Below are 16,841 nucleotides of genomic sequence, written 5' to 3'. Positions count from 1 at the left end.
AGTCATTCTGTGTCAAGGCAGGGACTTGAACCTGAATCCCCCGGCTACGAAAACAGAAGCCCGCCGCACGCTTATGGATCAGAAGTGACACACAATCTCTGCTTCAAAGCTGGTTCCTGACATCCCATCATACCCTAGCAGGCCTGAGAGAATAGAACCAAGGATGGGGTTATGCACATAAAAGCAGATTTAATTCTCAATAGCTGAAGATCACCAGGGGCAGATCCAGCCACCACCACAGCAGCAGCTAGAGTCAACAATGTTCCCCTTGACTTTCTCCCAAACAGAAGCAGTTATACTTTCACAGTACAATGAACAAAAGGAAATACTTCTTTACATAACAAGTGATTAAAATGTAGAATTTGTTCCCAGAGTGATGGCAACAGGAACAGATAGCTTTAAAGAAGATTAGACAGATTCATGGAAGAGGAGGAGGAAGAGGAGGAGGAGGAGAAGAAGAGTTGGTTTTTATATGCTGACTTTCTCTACCACTTAAGGGAGACTCACACTGGCTTACAATCACCTTCCCTTCCCCTCCCCACAACAGACACCCTGTGAGGTAGGTGAGGCTGAGAGAGCTCTAAGAGAGCTGTAACTTGCCCAAGGTCGCCCAGCTGGCTTTGTGTGGAGGAGTGGGGAAACAAATCCAGTTCACCAGATTAGCCTCTGCCGCTCATGTGGAGGAGTGGGGAATCAAACCTGGCTCTCCAGATCAGAGTCCAAAGCTCCAAACCACTGCTCTTAACCACTACACCACACTGGCTCTCATGTTGGAGGACAGGTCTATCAGCAGCTACTAGCCGTGATGACTAAAGGGAATTACCATGTTCAGAGGCAGTAAACCTCTGAATACCAGTGCCAGGAGGGAGCATCAGGGGAAAGTTTCAGCCTCTGTGCCCTGTTGTTGGATCTCCAGAGGAACTGGTTGGCCACTGTGTGAGACAGGGTGCTGGACTAGATGGACCACTGGTCTGATCCAGCAGGGCTCTGCTTATGTTCTTATCTGGGGAAGTCCTTGGCCTCTATGCCCTATTGTTGTTGCCTCCCCCCTCCATGGATAAACTGTGGAACCCTGTGCCCCAGGATGTGGTGATGTCTACCAACTTGGAAGGCTTTAAGTGGGGAGTGGACATGTTCATGGAGGAGAGGGTTATCCATGGCTACCAGTCAAAATGAATACTAGTCATGATGCGTGCCTATTCTCTCCAGGATCAGAGGAGCATGCCTATTATATTGGGTGTGGTGGAACACAAGCAGGATGCTGATGCAGTCGTTTTGTTTGGGGGCTTCCTAGAGGCACCTGGGTGGCCACTGTGTGAACAGACTGCTGGACTTGATGGGCCTTGGTCTGATCCAGCATGGCTTTTCTTATGTTCTTATGTAACTGGTTGGCCACTGTGTGAGACAGGATGGTGGACATGATGGATGAGTGGTCTGATCCAGCAGATCTTATGTTCTTCACCCATGTATTTCTTATGTTCTTAACCTAAGTTTGCAAGTTGCAACTGAGTGTACACTGAACTGGGAGGCACAGACAATGGTAGCTCTCCAGAATGACTCATACCTCTCCCAACCCTGGTTTGTAGCATTCAGCCTTGACATGTGCAATCTGTTAATGCAGACCTTTTTTTTAAATAAAGCGCAGACCTGAAGAGGGTGGTTGACACACAGCCAGTGTGGTATAGTGGTTAAGAGCAGTAGTTTGGAGTGGGGGACTCTGATCTGCAGAACCCGGTTTGATGAACCGGGTTGGTTTCCCCACTCCTACACACTTTTGACTGCTCACCCTGGTAACCTCAGCTGCCTACCACCTCTGCCATCATGTGACCCGGCCATTACAGGGGATCCGCAGAGGCAGTGTGTCTCTATGCACCACATTGCATTCCCTGGGACTTCGGGCACAGATGCATCCTGACTATCTCCCCACCTGCCTATCACAATGATGGACATTCCATTAGGAATATTATGATTGTCACAGAGATACTATAAATCTTGTGGAGAATAGATGGCTCAAATAAACTTTGCTCCCATGTAGTAATGGGAAGGAGGAGGAGGCAAGAATTTATTATTTTCTTAATTAGCCACACACACAAAAAGAGCATCACCTATTAACAAGCATTCAAGTGAATGGCTTCTGAAGTGGCAGGCACATGACAGATGGCAGGGCTTTCAGCTTGCAAAGAGGGCCAGGGGTTGCTAAGGCAAACATTTCACCCTCCCTGCCTTTTCAGAGGAGAATTTACTTGAATGGATTCAGAAGCTGGGAAATGTCAGGTCACAAGACCTGTCGCATCCAATCAAAAAGCCCACTTAGTCCAGCATCCTGTTTTCCATGGTGGTCAGGCAGATGCTTTCTACCAGCACCTAAGGAGGCATGAAGGTGACCGTCCTTCTGATTGATCGCGGCACCTACTATTCACAGGTACATATAACCTTGAGAGTTGAACAGACCCTCCATGCGCAAAGGTAAACAGCTGCTGATAATCCTATCCACCAATATCCCAGATCCCCTTTTCAAGCTTAAGGTCATTCTGAATGCAATTTCCCTGTTGATTTTATTTTGCCCTGCATGTTCCCTACAAAGTTAGGAAGGAAGGAAGGAAGGAAGGAGTTGGTTTTTATATTTTTGTTCAGAGAGCCAGCGTAGTATAGTGGTTAAGAGCGGTGGTTTAGAGCGGTGGACTCTGATCTGGAGAACTGGGTTTGATTCCCCACTCCTCCACCTGAGCGGCGGAGGCTAATCTGGGGAACTGGGTTGGTTTCCCCGCTCCTACACATGAAGCCAGCTGGGTGACATTGGGCTAGTCACAGCTCTCTCAGCCCCACCCACTTCACAGGGTGTCTGTTGTGGGGAGGGGAAAGGAAGGTGATTGTAAGCCAGTTTTTCTTCCTTAAGTGGTGGAGAAAGTCGGCATATAAAAACCAACTCTTCTTCTTCAGCCTCCTAGACTCAATCCAATCAATATGTGAATAAATCACACAACCTGCCCAACTCCACGGGTCATCCGGGGTGACCAAGGACCCTGGAATGTTGTCCCCTCCCCTTTAGTTGACTTGCTTGTGATCCACTGGAGGGCCCGACCCTTGGCTTTACCATTTTATCTGGTTTGATCTATTAAATTTGATTTCAAGCCTTTAGAACAGGCAGACTACGAGAACCTGCCAGGAAATATACTGCATTAAAACACTGCCATGCAAGGATTCAGTAGTTCTGGTTTATGCAGCAGTACCAGTAAGTCCTCACTGGTACCAAGTGTTTCACTTCATCTGCATAAGAAGTCTGCAATTATCAGTGTTCCAGTTCTAATTCAAATCAACGCCACTTGAATCATATGTACTTGGGAAGCCTTATTTGCCTCTTAACATTAAAAAAAAATTCCGTAAAACTTGCGGAGACAGGAAAGGAAGGCAGGTTACATGTATTCTAATAAAAAACACAAGAACAATTCATCACAGAATATTCCATCCTTCCAAACTATTGTAAATTTAATTACAGTCGTCCATGAATCCGCTCAGGTTCTTTTTTAACTGTTTACCAACAGCTGTAAAATGTAAATAGTTTCAGGTGGGTAGCCATGTTGATCTGAAGTAGAAGAGATAGATTCTAGTCCTGTAACACCTTAAAGACCGACAAGATTTCCAGGGTATAAGCTTCTGAGACTCAAAGCTCCCTTCCCCAGGTATCTGACGAAGGGAGCTTTGACTCTTGAAAACTCATACCCTGGATCTTATTGGTCCTTCAGGTGCTACTGGACTGGAATCTGGCTTGTCTGTAAAATGGGAAAGCATTTATCAAGCATTGGCCACTTGCTGGAGGAATTATTAGGTTTTATTAGCTAGTTTGGTTTAAACCCCCAAGAAGCCATGATCTCATTTGTACCCCAATGTGATTAAAAAATAAATCTCCCCAACCGGAGGGAATGGCAAATGAGCATAATAAAAATAAAAGGTGTTTTTTTTTTGCAAGTCTCCCCAGATTGTGCCTTTCACAGGAACTCTAAACAACCACGCCAGTGAAAAAGATGAAGGAAACACGCTCTCGAAGAACATTGCAGAGGGAGATGAAATCAGTTCCCTGCTCAGCAACACAACCTTCTACTATTACTATTTCTCTGGCAAAAAGTGCTTTACAGAGTTGACTCAGACTGGCTCAGTGGTAGGGCATCTACTTGGCATGCAGAAAGCCCCAGGTTCCATCCCCGGCACCTCCAGTTAAAGGGACTAGGCAGGTAGGCAATGTGAAAGACCTCTGCCTGAGATGCTAGAGAGCCGCTGCTGGTCTGAATAGACAATACTGACTTTGATGGACCAGGGGTCTGATTCAGTATACGGCAGCTTCATGTGTTCAAGATATAGTTCACTATGGTTGGTTCATGCACTGATGTTCATCACAAAGCACTGAGCGGTAACTTGGACATGGGAGCAAACCATTACTGGTCAAGCCACCCAGATGAAACTTCCATGCCATCTCCCTGCCCAAGGAAGTCCATTCGCACTGTTAGCGGCAAGCCTTGAAAGGCTGGATCACATAGTCCTCTTGAGCACTTGTCAATGGGAGCATCACGTGGCAACTTGCGAGTGAATGAACGACCACAGGCAGAACGTTCAAGGGAGCCTGGGTGCAAGGAGCACAAACGCAACCTAGCATGGTGTCCGATTGCAGGAAGACGTTCCACCCACATCTGAGACCAAGTCCTCCAACCTAGTTATGCCTGCCTGCTCTAGGCACTGCTTACAGGACCTTTCCATAGGCAGCTATGTGCCCCGCAGTCAAAATGTTGCGGAGATCCCCAGCCCTGCGACAACACCGGGCTGTGTCCCATTACCCTCATTATCATGACTACCGGCATAGACCTCTCAATCTACTACATCTCCTCACTTCAGAGGGATGCATTTCAATTGCCAAGACAACAGAGCCCCTCTCTCTGATAGGCTGGAGGCCTGTGATGATCTCCCCGACATTGCCCGCCATGCATTTTCACTCTGTAGTAGCTGTTGGCTTCATCTGTTTCATTCACATATACAGTTGCCAGTCAAATGGAGGGAATTCAAGTCACAGGGTTGGTTCCGACTTGCAGGTAACAAGCCATAGAATCACAGAATCATAGAGTTGGAAGGGACCACCAGGGCCATCTAGTCCAACCCCCTGCACAATGCAGGAAATTCACCACTACCTCCCCCACACACACCCCAATAGAATAATAGAATCATAGAGTTGGAAGGGACCACCAAATGCCAAACAACTGAGAAATCAAGCCGCATCGACGCACGTGTGAACCAGCGGACAGTTGGGAGACGGAGAAGGAGATATTGAATGCTCTTGGGAAGGCTGCTGACCATGCGGCGCAAGTGGAATCTGCAATTGCAGCTCTGACCTCTGGCCCACATCAGCTGTCACCCTCCTTGGAAGCTATATATGATTGCAAGAGTAGGGTGCAGTTGATTTGCATGCATCGGGCTAAAAGAAAATTAATCTAAAGTACAAGATCTTTAAATATTTCTGTATGGGGACTCTTAACAATTTGGGAACAAACAATAAAAAAAGTGGATCCTACATCCTTCTACATCCTTCTTGTATTGCATGATCATAACCTCCAGAATTATCTGCTCAACTTCATGTTCGGTTAAAGACCCTTCCTACCTAGCACAAAACTAAAAACAAAACAAAACACTGGCATCTTCCTCCATTCTCCGGCAAGTCCCACTCCCTGTCTGAAAAGGCAGAGGTTGAACAGGTGAAGCTCTTGGATATTCACCATCAATCACCAACGAGGAGGGCACTGTGCTACTTGTCAAGACACAGAACTCTCCAACCACTGCATGACTCCCGCTCCACCTGGATCTTTGATCGCCCCATAGGCGACCCCCACGGACCCCACCCACCCAGGCCCCCACTCCTCCTCCGTCCCCTCCTCACCATTGAGCTGGTTGTACACAACTTCCTCCAGGTGGTCCAGCCGCTGGAGGATCGACTCCCTGTCCAGGAGGGTGCCCGCCTTGGCGTTCCGGCTCCTCATCCGCCGGTCGGCGCTCCGGACGATCTGCACCAGCTCCTGGGAGCGGTCCTGGACCCGGCAGTAGACCGAGAAGAGGATGATCCCCACGAAGACCAAGATGTTGACCGTCAGCAAAGTTTTGATCTTCCGTGCCACCGCCATGGCAGCCGCTGAGCCGGGGGGTGGGCGTCAAGGCATGGTCGCCGGCGCCCTAGGGTCCGCGGCAGCATCGAAGGCAGCAGGACCTGCCTGCGGGTGGGGGTGGCGGAGGGAGGGAGGGAGGGAGGGAGGGGCTGGGCAGGTTATCCCCCCACCCTCCACACCCCCTTCCCTCCTCTCCACGGGGTTGGGCAAGGAGGCTGGATGAGCCAAGCCAGGGAGACAAGCAGAGGGATGGAAGGAGCTGTCCTTCAGCACCACGGCGCTCTCCGCCTCCCGGCACGGCGGCTGGCCGAACCGGTCACCTTCTCCTCCTCCTCGCCTTGCAGGCAGAGCCCAGACGACCCCTCCTCGCCGCTCCACGCGTCCGGGAGGGGAGACGCGCTTGCAACGTGGGAACGGGGAGGCGTGCAAATGCAAGGACGCGGCCAGGCGCTGGGCAGCTGGGCTGCTGCAGCGGCTTTAAGGGAGGCGCAAAGGATGCACGGGGCGGGAAGGCGGGGAGGGAGAAAGGGGGGGGCGCGCCGGATCGCCGCCTCCCTCGCCCTCCCCGCGCGCGCGCCCCCGCGTGCGCGCGCGCCCCCCGCGCGCGCTGCAATCGCCTCGCTGTCTCCCCCGCGCGGGGCGCCGGGGCGGAGTCACGTGCTTTGTCGGACCGCGGGGAGGGGGGGAGAGAGCGAGGGGACGGAGCTCGGCGGCGTTCACACGGCCGCGCGCCCCTGCAAGTTGGGCCGGCGCGGCGCGAGGGTTGCCAACCTCCCGGCGGTCGGCACGGGAGCGAAACCAATGTAAACCAAGGGCAAAAATAATCCCTCCCAGGAAATATTTGTGTTCGTCTTTAAGGTGCTGCTGGACTCTTGCCCTTTTTGACAAGTGCAAAAATGTTTATAAGCTGCTGCATGGATATGAAGACAGCACAAGACAAAATGTACACGGAAGACCTGCAAGAGCCATCTGTAAATGTTCGTATGTACAATAAGAGTAATTTTTCAAAGTTGTCCCAGGTATGAGTGCAAATTCTTCTTTTGAAGGCAAATATCATGTAGTAAGATAGAAGCCGCCAGTTTGTGGTGTAACTGGTGGCTTCTATCTTACTACATGATATTCTTCTTCTGAAGGCAAATATGATGTAGTAAGATAGAATCCACCAGTTTGTGGTATAACTGGTGGCTTCTATCTTTCTACATGATATAACTGGTGGCTTCTATCTTACTACATGATATAACTGGTGGCTTCTATCTTACTACATGATATTCTTCTTCTGAAGGCAAATATCACGTAATAAGATAGAATCCACCAGTTTGTGGTATAACTGGTGGCTTCTATCTTACTACATGATATAACTGGTGGCTTCTATCTTACTACATGATATTCTTCTTCTGAAGGCAAATATCATGTAATAAGATAGAATCCACCAGTTTGTGGTATAACTGGTGGCTTCTATCTTTCTACATGATATAACTGGTGGCTTCTATCTTACTACATGATATTTGCCTTCAAAAGAAGAATTTGTACTCATACCCGAGACAACTTTGAAAAATTGCTCCCGTTGTACATATGAACATTTATAGATGGCTTTTGTAGGTCTTTTGTGTACATTTTGTCTTGTGTTGTCTTTATATTCATGTAGTAGCTTATAAACATTTTTGCAGTTGGTTTAAATTGTTTTCGCTCCTGTACTGATTTCCAAATCTTTCGATACTTGTACAGTGGTGTCTATTTTTTCTCCCAACCTCCCGGTGGTGGCTGGAGATCTCCCGCTATTGCAAAGGATCTCCAGGCGGCGGAGATCCGCTCCCCGGGAGGAAATGGCCACTTTGGCGACGGGACTCTATGGCACTTCACAATGCATTATCTCGTGGCAGTCTTTACAACAGCCCTGCAAGATAGGCCGAAATTATTATCCCCGTATTGCAGATTGGGGTGGGTGGTAGGGTTGCCAACCTCCAGATACGAGCTGGAGATCTCCTGCTATTACAACTGATCTCCAGCCGATAGAGATCAGCTCCCCTGGAAGAAACGGCCACTTTGGCAATGGGAGTCTATGGCAAAGGTTCTTAAACTGGGGGTCGCGACCCCTTTGAATGCGGGGGTCGTGAAACAAGCACATCCATCTCATTATTATGCAAATTTGCTTTCCTCTTTAATAAATGGTAAAATTATATGTATACCAAAGAATTGTTTTTAAAATAAATTTCTTTATGGTTTATTATCAGTAAATGTTTGATTTGTATACCTATTTTATATTCCTACATACCCCGGGGTCGCGTAAAAATTTCTCGGGGGAAAAGGGGTCGCGAGTGGGAGAACCGGATTTGTTTCCCCACTCCTACACACGAAGCCAGCTGGGTGACCTTGGGCTAGTCCCACTCTCTCAGCCCTACTCACCTCTCAGGGAGTCTGTTGTGGGGAGGGGAAGGGAAGGTGGATTGTAAGCCGATTTGAGTCTCCCTTAAATGGTAGAGAAAGTCTGCATATAAAAGCCAACTCTTCTTCTTCTTCTAATGGGGAGAGAGCAGCCATGCTCTCCCACCTAAAAAGACGGGTTCCAAATGTCACCCTCATGCGTGAGCAGAAACTCCATAGCACAGGACACCCAGGGACAGCCAGGACCCCTTGTTTACATGCCTTCAGGACGGTAGCGGAGGGGGATTATACAGTTCCACCTGACAGATGACCAAATGCTTGCAGACATTATTCAAACTGAAGGACAGCATTCGCCAGGTTTTCTTTTTCTTTTTTTGAGGCCTGATTAGCTTGTCAATCGTCATTCTCAATGTACTTGGAAACATGCCAAGATGAAGAAGCAAGTAATTCCATGGGAGGCTTTCCATGTGCAACAGATTTCCCTTTGCTGTGAAGGTCGTCGGTGGGCAAGTGCAAGCCCAACATTCATATGTAGGTGTCCCCCGCCCCCGAATTTAATACCTCTCTTTGGGTGTGCCTCTTGAATCGCTCCCACAAAAGAAGAATTGGTTTTTATATGCCGACTTTCTCTACCACTTAAGGAAGAATCAAACCGGCTCACAATCACCTTCCCTTCCCCTCCCCACAACAGACTCCCTGAGAAGTAGGTGGGGCTGAGAGAGTGTGACTAGCCCAAGGTCACCCAGCTGGCTTTGTGTGGAGGAATGGGGAAACAAATCCAGTTTGCCAGATTAGCCTCCGCCACTCATGTAATGGAATGGGGAATCAAACCCGGTTCTCCAGATCAGAATCCACCCCTGCAAACCACCGCTCTTAACCACTAGGCCACGCTGGCTCTCAAAAGAGGGCATTTACTAATTGCTGTACTGGGGAGGAGGGATTCCATTGCAACAATGGCAAAACCAGCCTCTCCCTCCTGGCATTCAATAGTTTTGGTTCCACTGAAAGAATAAACCACTTCAAAAAGGATGTAGACAGAATCGAGCGGGTGCAGAGTAGAGCGACGAGGATTCTCAGGGGCCTGGAGACCAAGTCCTATGAAAAAAAGCTGAGGGAGTTGGGCATGTTTAGTCTGGAGAAGAGGAGGTCAAGGGGGACATGATTGCTCTCTTTAAGTATTTGGAGGGCTGTCACGTAGAGGAGGGCAGAGAGCTGTTCCCGTTGGCAGCAGAGGATAGGCCTCGCAATAATGGGTTTAAATCGCAGGCACAGAGGTTCCGGCTGGATATTCGAAAAAGGTTTTTTACAGTAAGAGTTGTTCGACAGTGAAATCAGCTACCTAGGGAGGTGGTGAACTTCCTCTCACTGGCAGTCTTTAAGCAGATGCTGGATAAGCACTGGGTGTGTGGGGGGAAGGAAGTTGTGAAATTCCTGCATTGTGCAGGGGGTTGGACTAGATGACCCTGGTGGTACCTTCCTACTCTATGATTCTATGATTGTCCGGGATGCTCTAGGCTGATCATGCATTAAGCAGGGAGTTGGACTAGATGGCCTGTATAGCTCCTTCCAGCTCTATGATTATATGATTCTAAGTCATCAATCACAGTCTGCAGTTGCAAGTGATGGAAATATTATAGTAAACCTTATTATTTAGCCTTTCAATCAACACTGGCTCCCCAAGTCTCACACAGCAACTAAAATGTGTCATGAAGAAAAACAGAAGATTCTAAAATATGCAGAACTGAAAGATGACATCATGATGGGGGAAAGGAAACAGATAAATAAGCTAAATTTTAATTCGCTTTTTATTATTTTGTGGTGGTCAAAGGGGGCCCCTTCAGCGATTCTATGAAAGAGATGGGGGGCATATCTGTGTTCTGGGCATAAACATGCACTGTGGCACCTTTTTGCAATACATAAACACATGAAGCTTTGATGGACCATCCTTGGTCCATCAAAGTCAGTATTGTCTACTCAGACCGGTAGCGGCTCTCTAGCATCTCAGGCAGAGGTCTTTCACATCGCCTGCCTGCCTAGTCCCTTTAACTGGAGGTGCCGGGGATTGAACCTGGAGGTGCCGGGGATTGAACTTGGGACTTTCTGCATGCCAAGTAGATGCTCTACCAATGAGCCAGTCTGAGTCAACTCTGTAAAGCACTTTTTGCCAGAGAAATAGTAATAGTAGAAGGTTGCGTTGCAGGGAACCGATTTCATCTCCCTCTGCAATGTTCTTCGAGAGCTTGTTTCCTTCATCTTTTTCACTGGCGTGGTTGTTTAGAGTTCCTGTGAAAGGCACAGTCTGGGGAGACTTGCAAAAAAAAAAAACTTTTATTTTTATTATGCTCATTTGCCACTCCCTCCTGTATTGAGCAGGGGGTTGGACTAGTTGGCCTGAATGGTCCCTACCAGCTCTATGATTCTATGTCATCAATCACAGTCTGCAGTTGCAAGTGATGGGAATATTATAGTAAACCACTGCTCAATCGACACTCTACAGCCCGTCTCTCTAGTAAAAAAATGGGCATTTTGATCATATGTGCATATATATTCTAACACATGTTGACTTTTCCCCCTAAGTAAGAGCTATAACGCCATTTTAAAGCTGTCGTGCCATTTAGATTTAGATGGAGGGGTTGTGACTCAGTGGAAGAATCCCTGCTTTGCATGTAGAAGGTCCCAGGTTCAATCCCCAGCATCTCCAGTTAAAAAGGCTCTGCCAGTAGGTGATGTGAAAGACCGGTGCCTGAGACCCTGGAGAGCCGCTGCCGGTCTGAGTTACTGACCTTGATAGAGCAATGGTCTTATTCATGTGTGGCCATGTGGAAAACATCGCTTTAGTACAGGGAGATAGCCTGAATAAATACTCAGGAGTGTTTTAATGAATATCTTCCAATCATGCAAAATAGAACAACAAATGTATGCACCAACATAGCAGCATGCACCTTCCTATGCCAGAGTAACAGAATGGTGCTTACACTTCCTTTTGTAATACAGTTTTGGAGGTGGACAATGGAGTTAAATGCCGCTGTGGAGGGATGCAGATGGATTGCCAGAGTGGAGTCACCAATACATGATGTCGTGAAGTGATTTTATTTATTGCTTTTATTGCTCCAGAAGATCAGACCAGAACCAACGGGTTGAAATTAAATCAAAAGAGTTTCAATCTAGACATTAGGAAGAATGTTTTAACAGTTAGAGCTGTTCCTCAGTAGAACAGGCTTCCTCAGGATGTGGTAAGATCTCCTTCCCTGGAGGTTTTAAGCTAGGCTAGATGGCCATCTGTTACTGTCAGCAATGACCTTAGGTAGATGATGAGAGGGCCATCTTAGGTAGATGATGAGAGGGCCACATTTTGGCCATCTTCTGGGCATGGATTATGGGTCACTGGGGGGTGGGGGGGAAGTAGTTGTGAGTTCCCTGCATTGTGCAGGGGGTTGGACTAGAGGACCCTGGTGGTCCCTTCCAACTCTAGTACTCTATAATATTGTCGAAGGCTTTCACGGTCAGAGTTCATTGGTTCTTGTAGGTTATCCGAGCTGTGTAACCGTGGTCTTGGAATTTTCTTTCCTGATGTTTCGCCAGCAATCTATTATTCTATGATTTTATTTTATTTTGCTGCATGTGATGTAAACTCCTTCAGAAATTCTTGCTGTTAGCTGAAAGGCAGTCTATAAATAAAATAAAAAACAGGGAAAGAGAGAAGGAAGGCGCACACACTGATACAACAAGATGTTGGGTGGATAAAAATTATTTTCCACCCAGGGTGGTAAAAGAGCTGGCCCTAGGACTACACAGAAGTTGGTTGGGGGGATCTGCCATTCGAATGGAGGATGAAATCCTAAGGGCTAACTGCTTGGTATGCGAGTGGCTTTCGTGTTCCTCTGAGGATGCAGGACTCCCAATTTCGTCGACATTACCGAATCCATTTTCCTCAGATGTCTGTGTCGTAATGGGCAGGATAACAAAGAGCCAGGCCCCCGAGATACATCTGACGCCAGACAAACAAAGGAGCCCAGAGAGTATCAGACAACAAAGTCTCGCCCAATTCAGTATTCCGAGCACAACAGCCCGAGTGCAGGATTATTACCTTTTGACCAAGACTGCACAACCTCCTGCCGCTTTTAAACAACACAAATAATGAGATTTTGAGAATCTGCTTTAAAAAAAATACAACCACAACAACGGAAAGCTCGAAGACTTCAAGGAAGGCACCCAATACCGGCTAGGATGAACCGATCTCTGCAGCCTCTCCGAATTCTCCAGCAACCAAGGGTCAAGGAGTCACTCAGTGCTGGGGTGGACTTGCCATCTGGAGGCACTGTTAGAGCTACTAGAGACTGGGTCCAAAAAGGGAAACCTTTCCCAACATACAGAGGCAGGCTTGCAGAGTTCCCATCCTAAATCAATAAGATTGACCCCCATGTAAAGGATAAGAAATTTGGGATAAGATACAGCACCCTTAAACACAGCAGAACCAATGCTGGAATTTGTCATCTACGCTTGTATGTAGAGAGCCAACGTGGTGTAGAGGTTAAAAGCGGTGGTTTGGAGTGATGGACTCTGATCCAGAGAACTGGGTTTGATTCCCCACTGCTCCACATGAGTGGCGGACACTAATCTGGTAAACCGGATTTGTTTCTCCACTCCTATACATGAAGCCAGCTGGTTGACCTTGGGCTAGTCACAGCTCTTTCAGCCCATCTTCCTCACAGGGTGTCTGTTGTGGGGAGGGGAAGGTGATTGTGAGCCGGTTTGATTCTGCCTTAAGTAGTAGAGAAAGTCGGCATATAAAAACCAACTTTCTTCTTCTTCCCTGGAAAAGCCCCAGTTCAATTTCCCTTACATGGTATGCAACTCTAACCTCTGTCTATTTTCATGACCCTCCCCTTTTTCCTTGCAGTAAATTTCCCCCATAAAATAGTTATTTGCACATCGGTAAGTCAACATTCTACCAAGACACCTGTAAATGTGTTGTTTACTCACTTACTTCATTGATACTCCACCTTTCTCCCCAACGGGAAACCAAAGCAGCTTACATCCTCCTCTCCTCCATTTTATCCTCACAACAACCCTGTGAGGTAGCTTAGGCTGAGCATGAATTAATGGCCTAAATTCACCCTGTGAGCTTTCATGGCAGAGTGCATATTCCACCCTGGTTCTTCCAGACCTTAGTCCACCACACCAGTTGGTGCACAGGTCCACTGTATATACATTGTGGTGCAAGATATAGGGCTTAGGGCTGTTTAGATTGGAAAGAAGGCAATTAAGGGGAGACATGATAGAGGTCTACAAAATTATGCATGGTGTGGCGAGAGTGGACAGGGAGAAGCTTTTCTCCTTCTCTCATAATACTAGAACGCGGGGTCATCTGCTGAAGCTGGAGGGTGAGAGATTCAAAACAGATAAAAGGAAGTATTTCTTCACACAATGCAATGTTAAATTATGAAACTCCCTGCCCCAGGATGTAGTGATGGCTGCCAACTTGGAAGGCTTTAAGAGGCGAGTGGACCTGTTATTGGAGGAGAGGGCTATCCATGGCTACTAGTTAAAATGGATAAATGGACCTTCCTAGAGGCACCTGGTTGGCCACTGTGCCAACAGACTGTTGGACTTGATGGACCTTGGTCTGATCCAGCATGGCCTTTCTTATGTGGTGAGGGCTGCCAACTTGGAAGGCTTTAAGAGGGGAGTGGACATGTTCATGGAGGAGAGGGCTATCCATGGCTACTAGTAAAAATGGATACTAGTCATGATGCATACCTATTCTCTCCAGGATCAGAGGAGCATGCCTGTTATACAAGGTGCTATGGAACACAGGCAGAACAATGCTGCTGAATTCGTCTTGTTTGTGGGCTTCCGAGAGGCAGCTGGTTGGCCGTTGTGTAAACAGACTGCTGGACTTGATGGACCTTGGTCTGATCCAGCATGGCCTTTTTTATGTTCTTATATCCATCGTGCATGCACATTTCTTAGAAATTTCACAGAACTGCCCACCACCACTACAAATTGAAAACAAGTCTGCAAAACCAACAGTACCAGCTGTGCTTCCTGGAGAAAGGGGTGATTGAAACGCAGCAGACAGACAGTGAGAGGCTGATGGCAAAAAGCTGTGAAGGGAAACTGCCAACAAAAATATCCAGGATTATAAAAGAAGAAGAAGAGTTGGTTTTTATATGTTGACTTTCTCTACCACTTAAGGGAGACTCAAACCAGCTTACAATCACCTTCTCTTCCCCTCCCCACAACAGACATCCTGTGAGGTGGGTGGGGCTGAGAGAGCTGTGACTAGCCCAAGGTCACCCAGCTGGCTTCGTGTGTAGGAGTGGGGAAACAAATCCAGTTCACCAGATTAGCGTCTGCCGCCCATGTGGAGGAGTGGGGAATCAAACCCAGTTCTCCAGATCATAGTCCACCACTCCAAACCACCACTCTTAACCACTACACCACGCTGGACATGAAGACAGGGTTTAGGCAAAACAGTAGGGTTGAGGAAGCTGCGCTTGGGGACTTTTCAGGAGCTTCTGTTTGGGCTTGTGTTTTATACCTCTACCATAGAGTTTCCAACAATTCCTAGAATACCTATGTCACTTTATTTTTTTGCCAGAAGTGTCATGGCACCACAGCCAGCATTGTGGACCCTCCCCATATCCCTGCCGACATCTCTCCTGCCGGTTGCACTGCATGGTAACCCTATCTAGGAAAGCTGATCTCATTGTGTAGTTGTGAATTTCCTGCGTTGTGCAGGGGGTTGGACTAGATGACCCTGGTGATCCCTTCCAACTCTATGATTCTATGATGGGTGGGAAAGGATAAGTGTCCCTTATGGAATCTTCCTCCCTTTCGTTGCCCCCAAAAATAGTAGTGGGAAAGGCTGGACCCCCCTGTGATTCAAGCATGATCTGGCAACCAGGAAGCCCTCTAGCTGGTAATTGGGGAGAGACACTCCAAACACTTTTCCCCGTGTCGACACCTCGCTTGCGAATTATTCCTCCCAATTTCATTTCAGCTCTCATATTTTATGCCAAAAATCAAGCCCCACTTGGATTAGCAGCTCTCAAGACCTGTCAATGTTGCACTTCTGATAGGTACTAAATATACTTAAAAGAGACATTTCAATTGCTGTTTAGCAAACATGCTCTTGGAAAGAGAGAGCGGGAGAGAGCGCATTACCGCCTGTTAGCATGCATTGTTCAATACAATTAATGAGGTCCCCTGCCAGAAGGAATGCTGAAGGAAGCCACCGGTAATAGACTGAGGTTACTTGACTCGTGTGACAAAAAAAAAAGTTAGGGAGGAGCTTCCATCCCCAGTAATTGTCTGTTATGCCAAAAAAAGTCACCGTCTGGAGGAGGACAGTTAGGGTTGCCATCATCCAGGTAAGGCCAGGATTACTACTACTTTTTAACTGACATTTGGATGTTCTAAGTATCCATACCTCTTGGGTCATATATGCATGGGTAGTTGGACTCCCATTCGCCCCCTGTCTGACTCGGTTGTTTTTTGGAACTCTGCACGAGTTTTCCATCCATTAGAAATGACCTCGCTGCCAGCCCTCACAATCTCCGGGTCTTCCCATTCCTCTGTTAACCCGACTCTTTCCTCTACCATGAACTCAGTCCAGCTCAAAACTCCATGCAGAAGGCAAAGCGGGGAAAACAGAAGCCAATCACAGCCAATCACAAAGCAGCATGTAAAGAGGCGGGGATTGAAATGCTTCCTGGGAGCTCTGTCTGAGCAAAAGAAAGGCTTTTTCAAACCAAGGCTTGGATGTCTCCCCCTCCCTTCTTTCAGATTGCTCCATTTTTTGTTCTTAAAATGCTTTTTTATGCGACAATTGGGTTTCGGAGGGGAAATCTTCTCGCACAGTGAGCACTGAGAAGTAAGCCTTTTACAAAGCAGCGTTTAAAGGGGCGGCAGTTTTGTTTTTGTTTTCCTTTGGGTGAATTTACTATGGTTGCAAACCTAGGACCATTTTTCCTGACAGTAAGCCCAACTGAATAACACGGTATCTGCTTTGGGTTGCTCCATGTGTTATATTTCTTCTGCAAATCTGTGTGGTCCCTTGAATATACAGAGAGCTCAGGTTGGGGGGGGGCAGCCAGCCAAGGGACCGGGGGGGGGGGGTAACCTTTCAACCTCCACCTGAGTTTTGCTGTTTCAAACTAGGCACCCTGCTTTGTTATAAGGATAAAGGAGTGGGGGAAAGTCAGCTCTAAAGCTGGCTAGCAAAAAGGCCATTTGGGGCATGGAGCAAAGAGTATTTCTTTTGCTTTTAGAAAAACACATGATGCTAGCGCTGCTTGTCTGGGCTCTGACCTG

At 47.6% G+C, this 16,841-nt stretch overlaps 1 protein-coding gene across 1 annotated transcript in view; it reads right to left on the bottom strand.

The window, feature by feature from the left end:
• Nucleotides 1-6,158, bottom strand: part of GALNT9 (polypeptide N-acetylgalactosaminyltransferase 9) — a 180,467-nt gene extending 174,309 nt beyond the window's left edge. Inside the window, exon 1 of the mRNA XM_056859407.1 lies at nucleotides 5,918-6,158. Within this exon, the coding sequence (XP_056715385.1) occupies nucleotides 5,918-6,158 (241 nt within the window). The remainder of the gene's footprint in view (nucleotides 1-5,917) is intronic.
• Between the last annotated feature and the right edge of the window lie 10,683 nt (nucleotides 6,159-16,841).

Source organism: Euleptes europaea, chromosome 13, assembly GCF_029931775.1.
Source record: "Euleptes europaea isolate rEulEur1 chromosome 13, rEulEur1.hap1, whole genome shotgun sequence".
NCBI lineage: Eukaryota > Metazoa > Chordata > Lepidosauria > Squamata > Sphaerodactylidae > Euleptes > Euleptes europaea.
The sequence above is the reverse complement of the archived record's forward strand: the minus strand, read 5'-3'. Positions and strand labels throughout refer to the sequence as shown.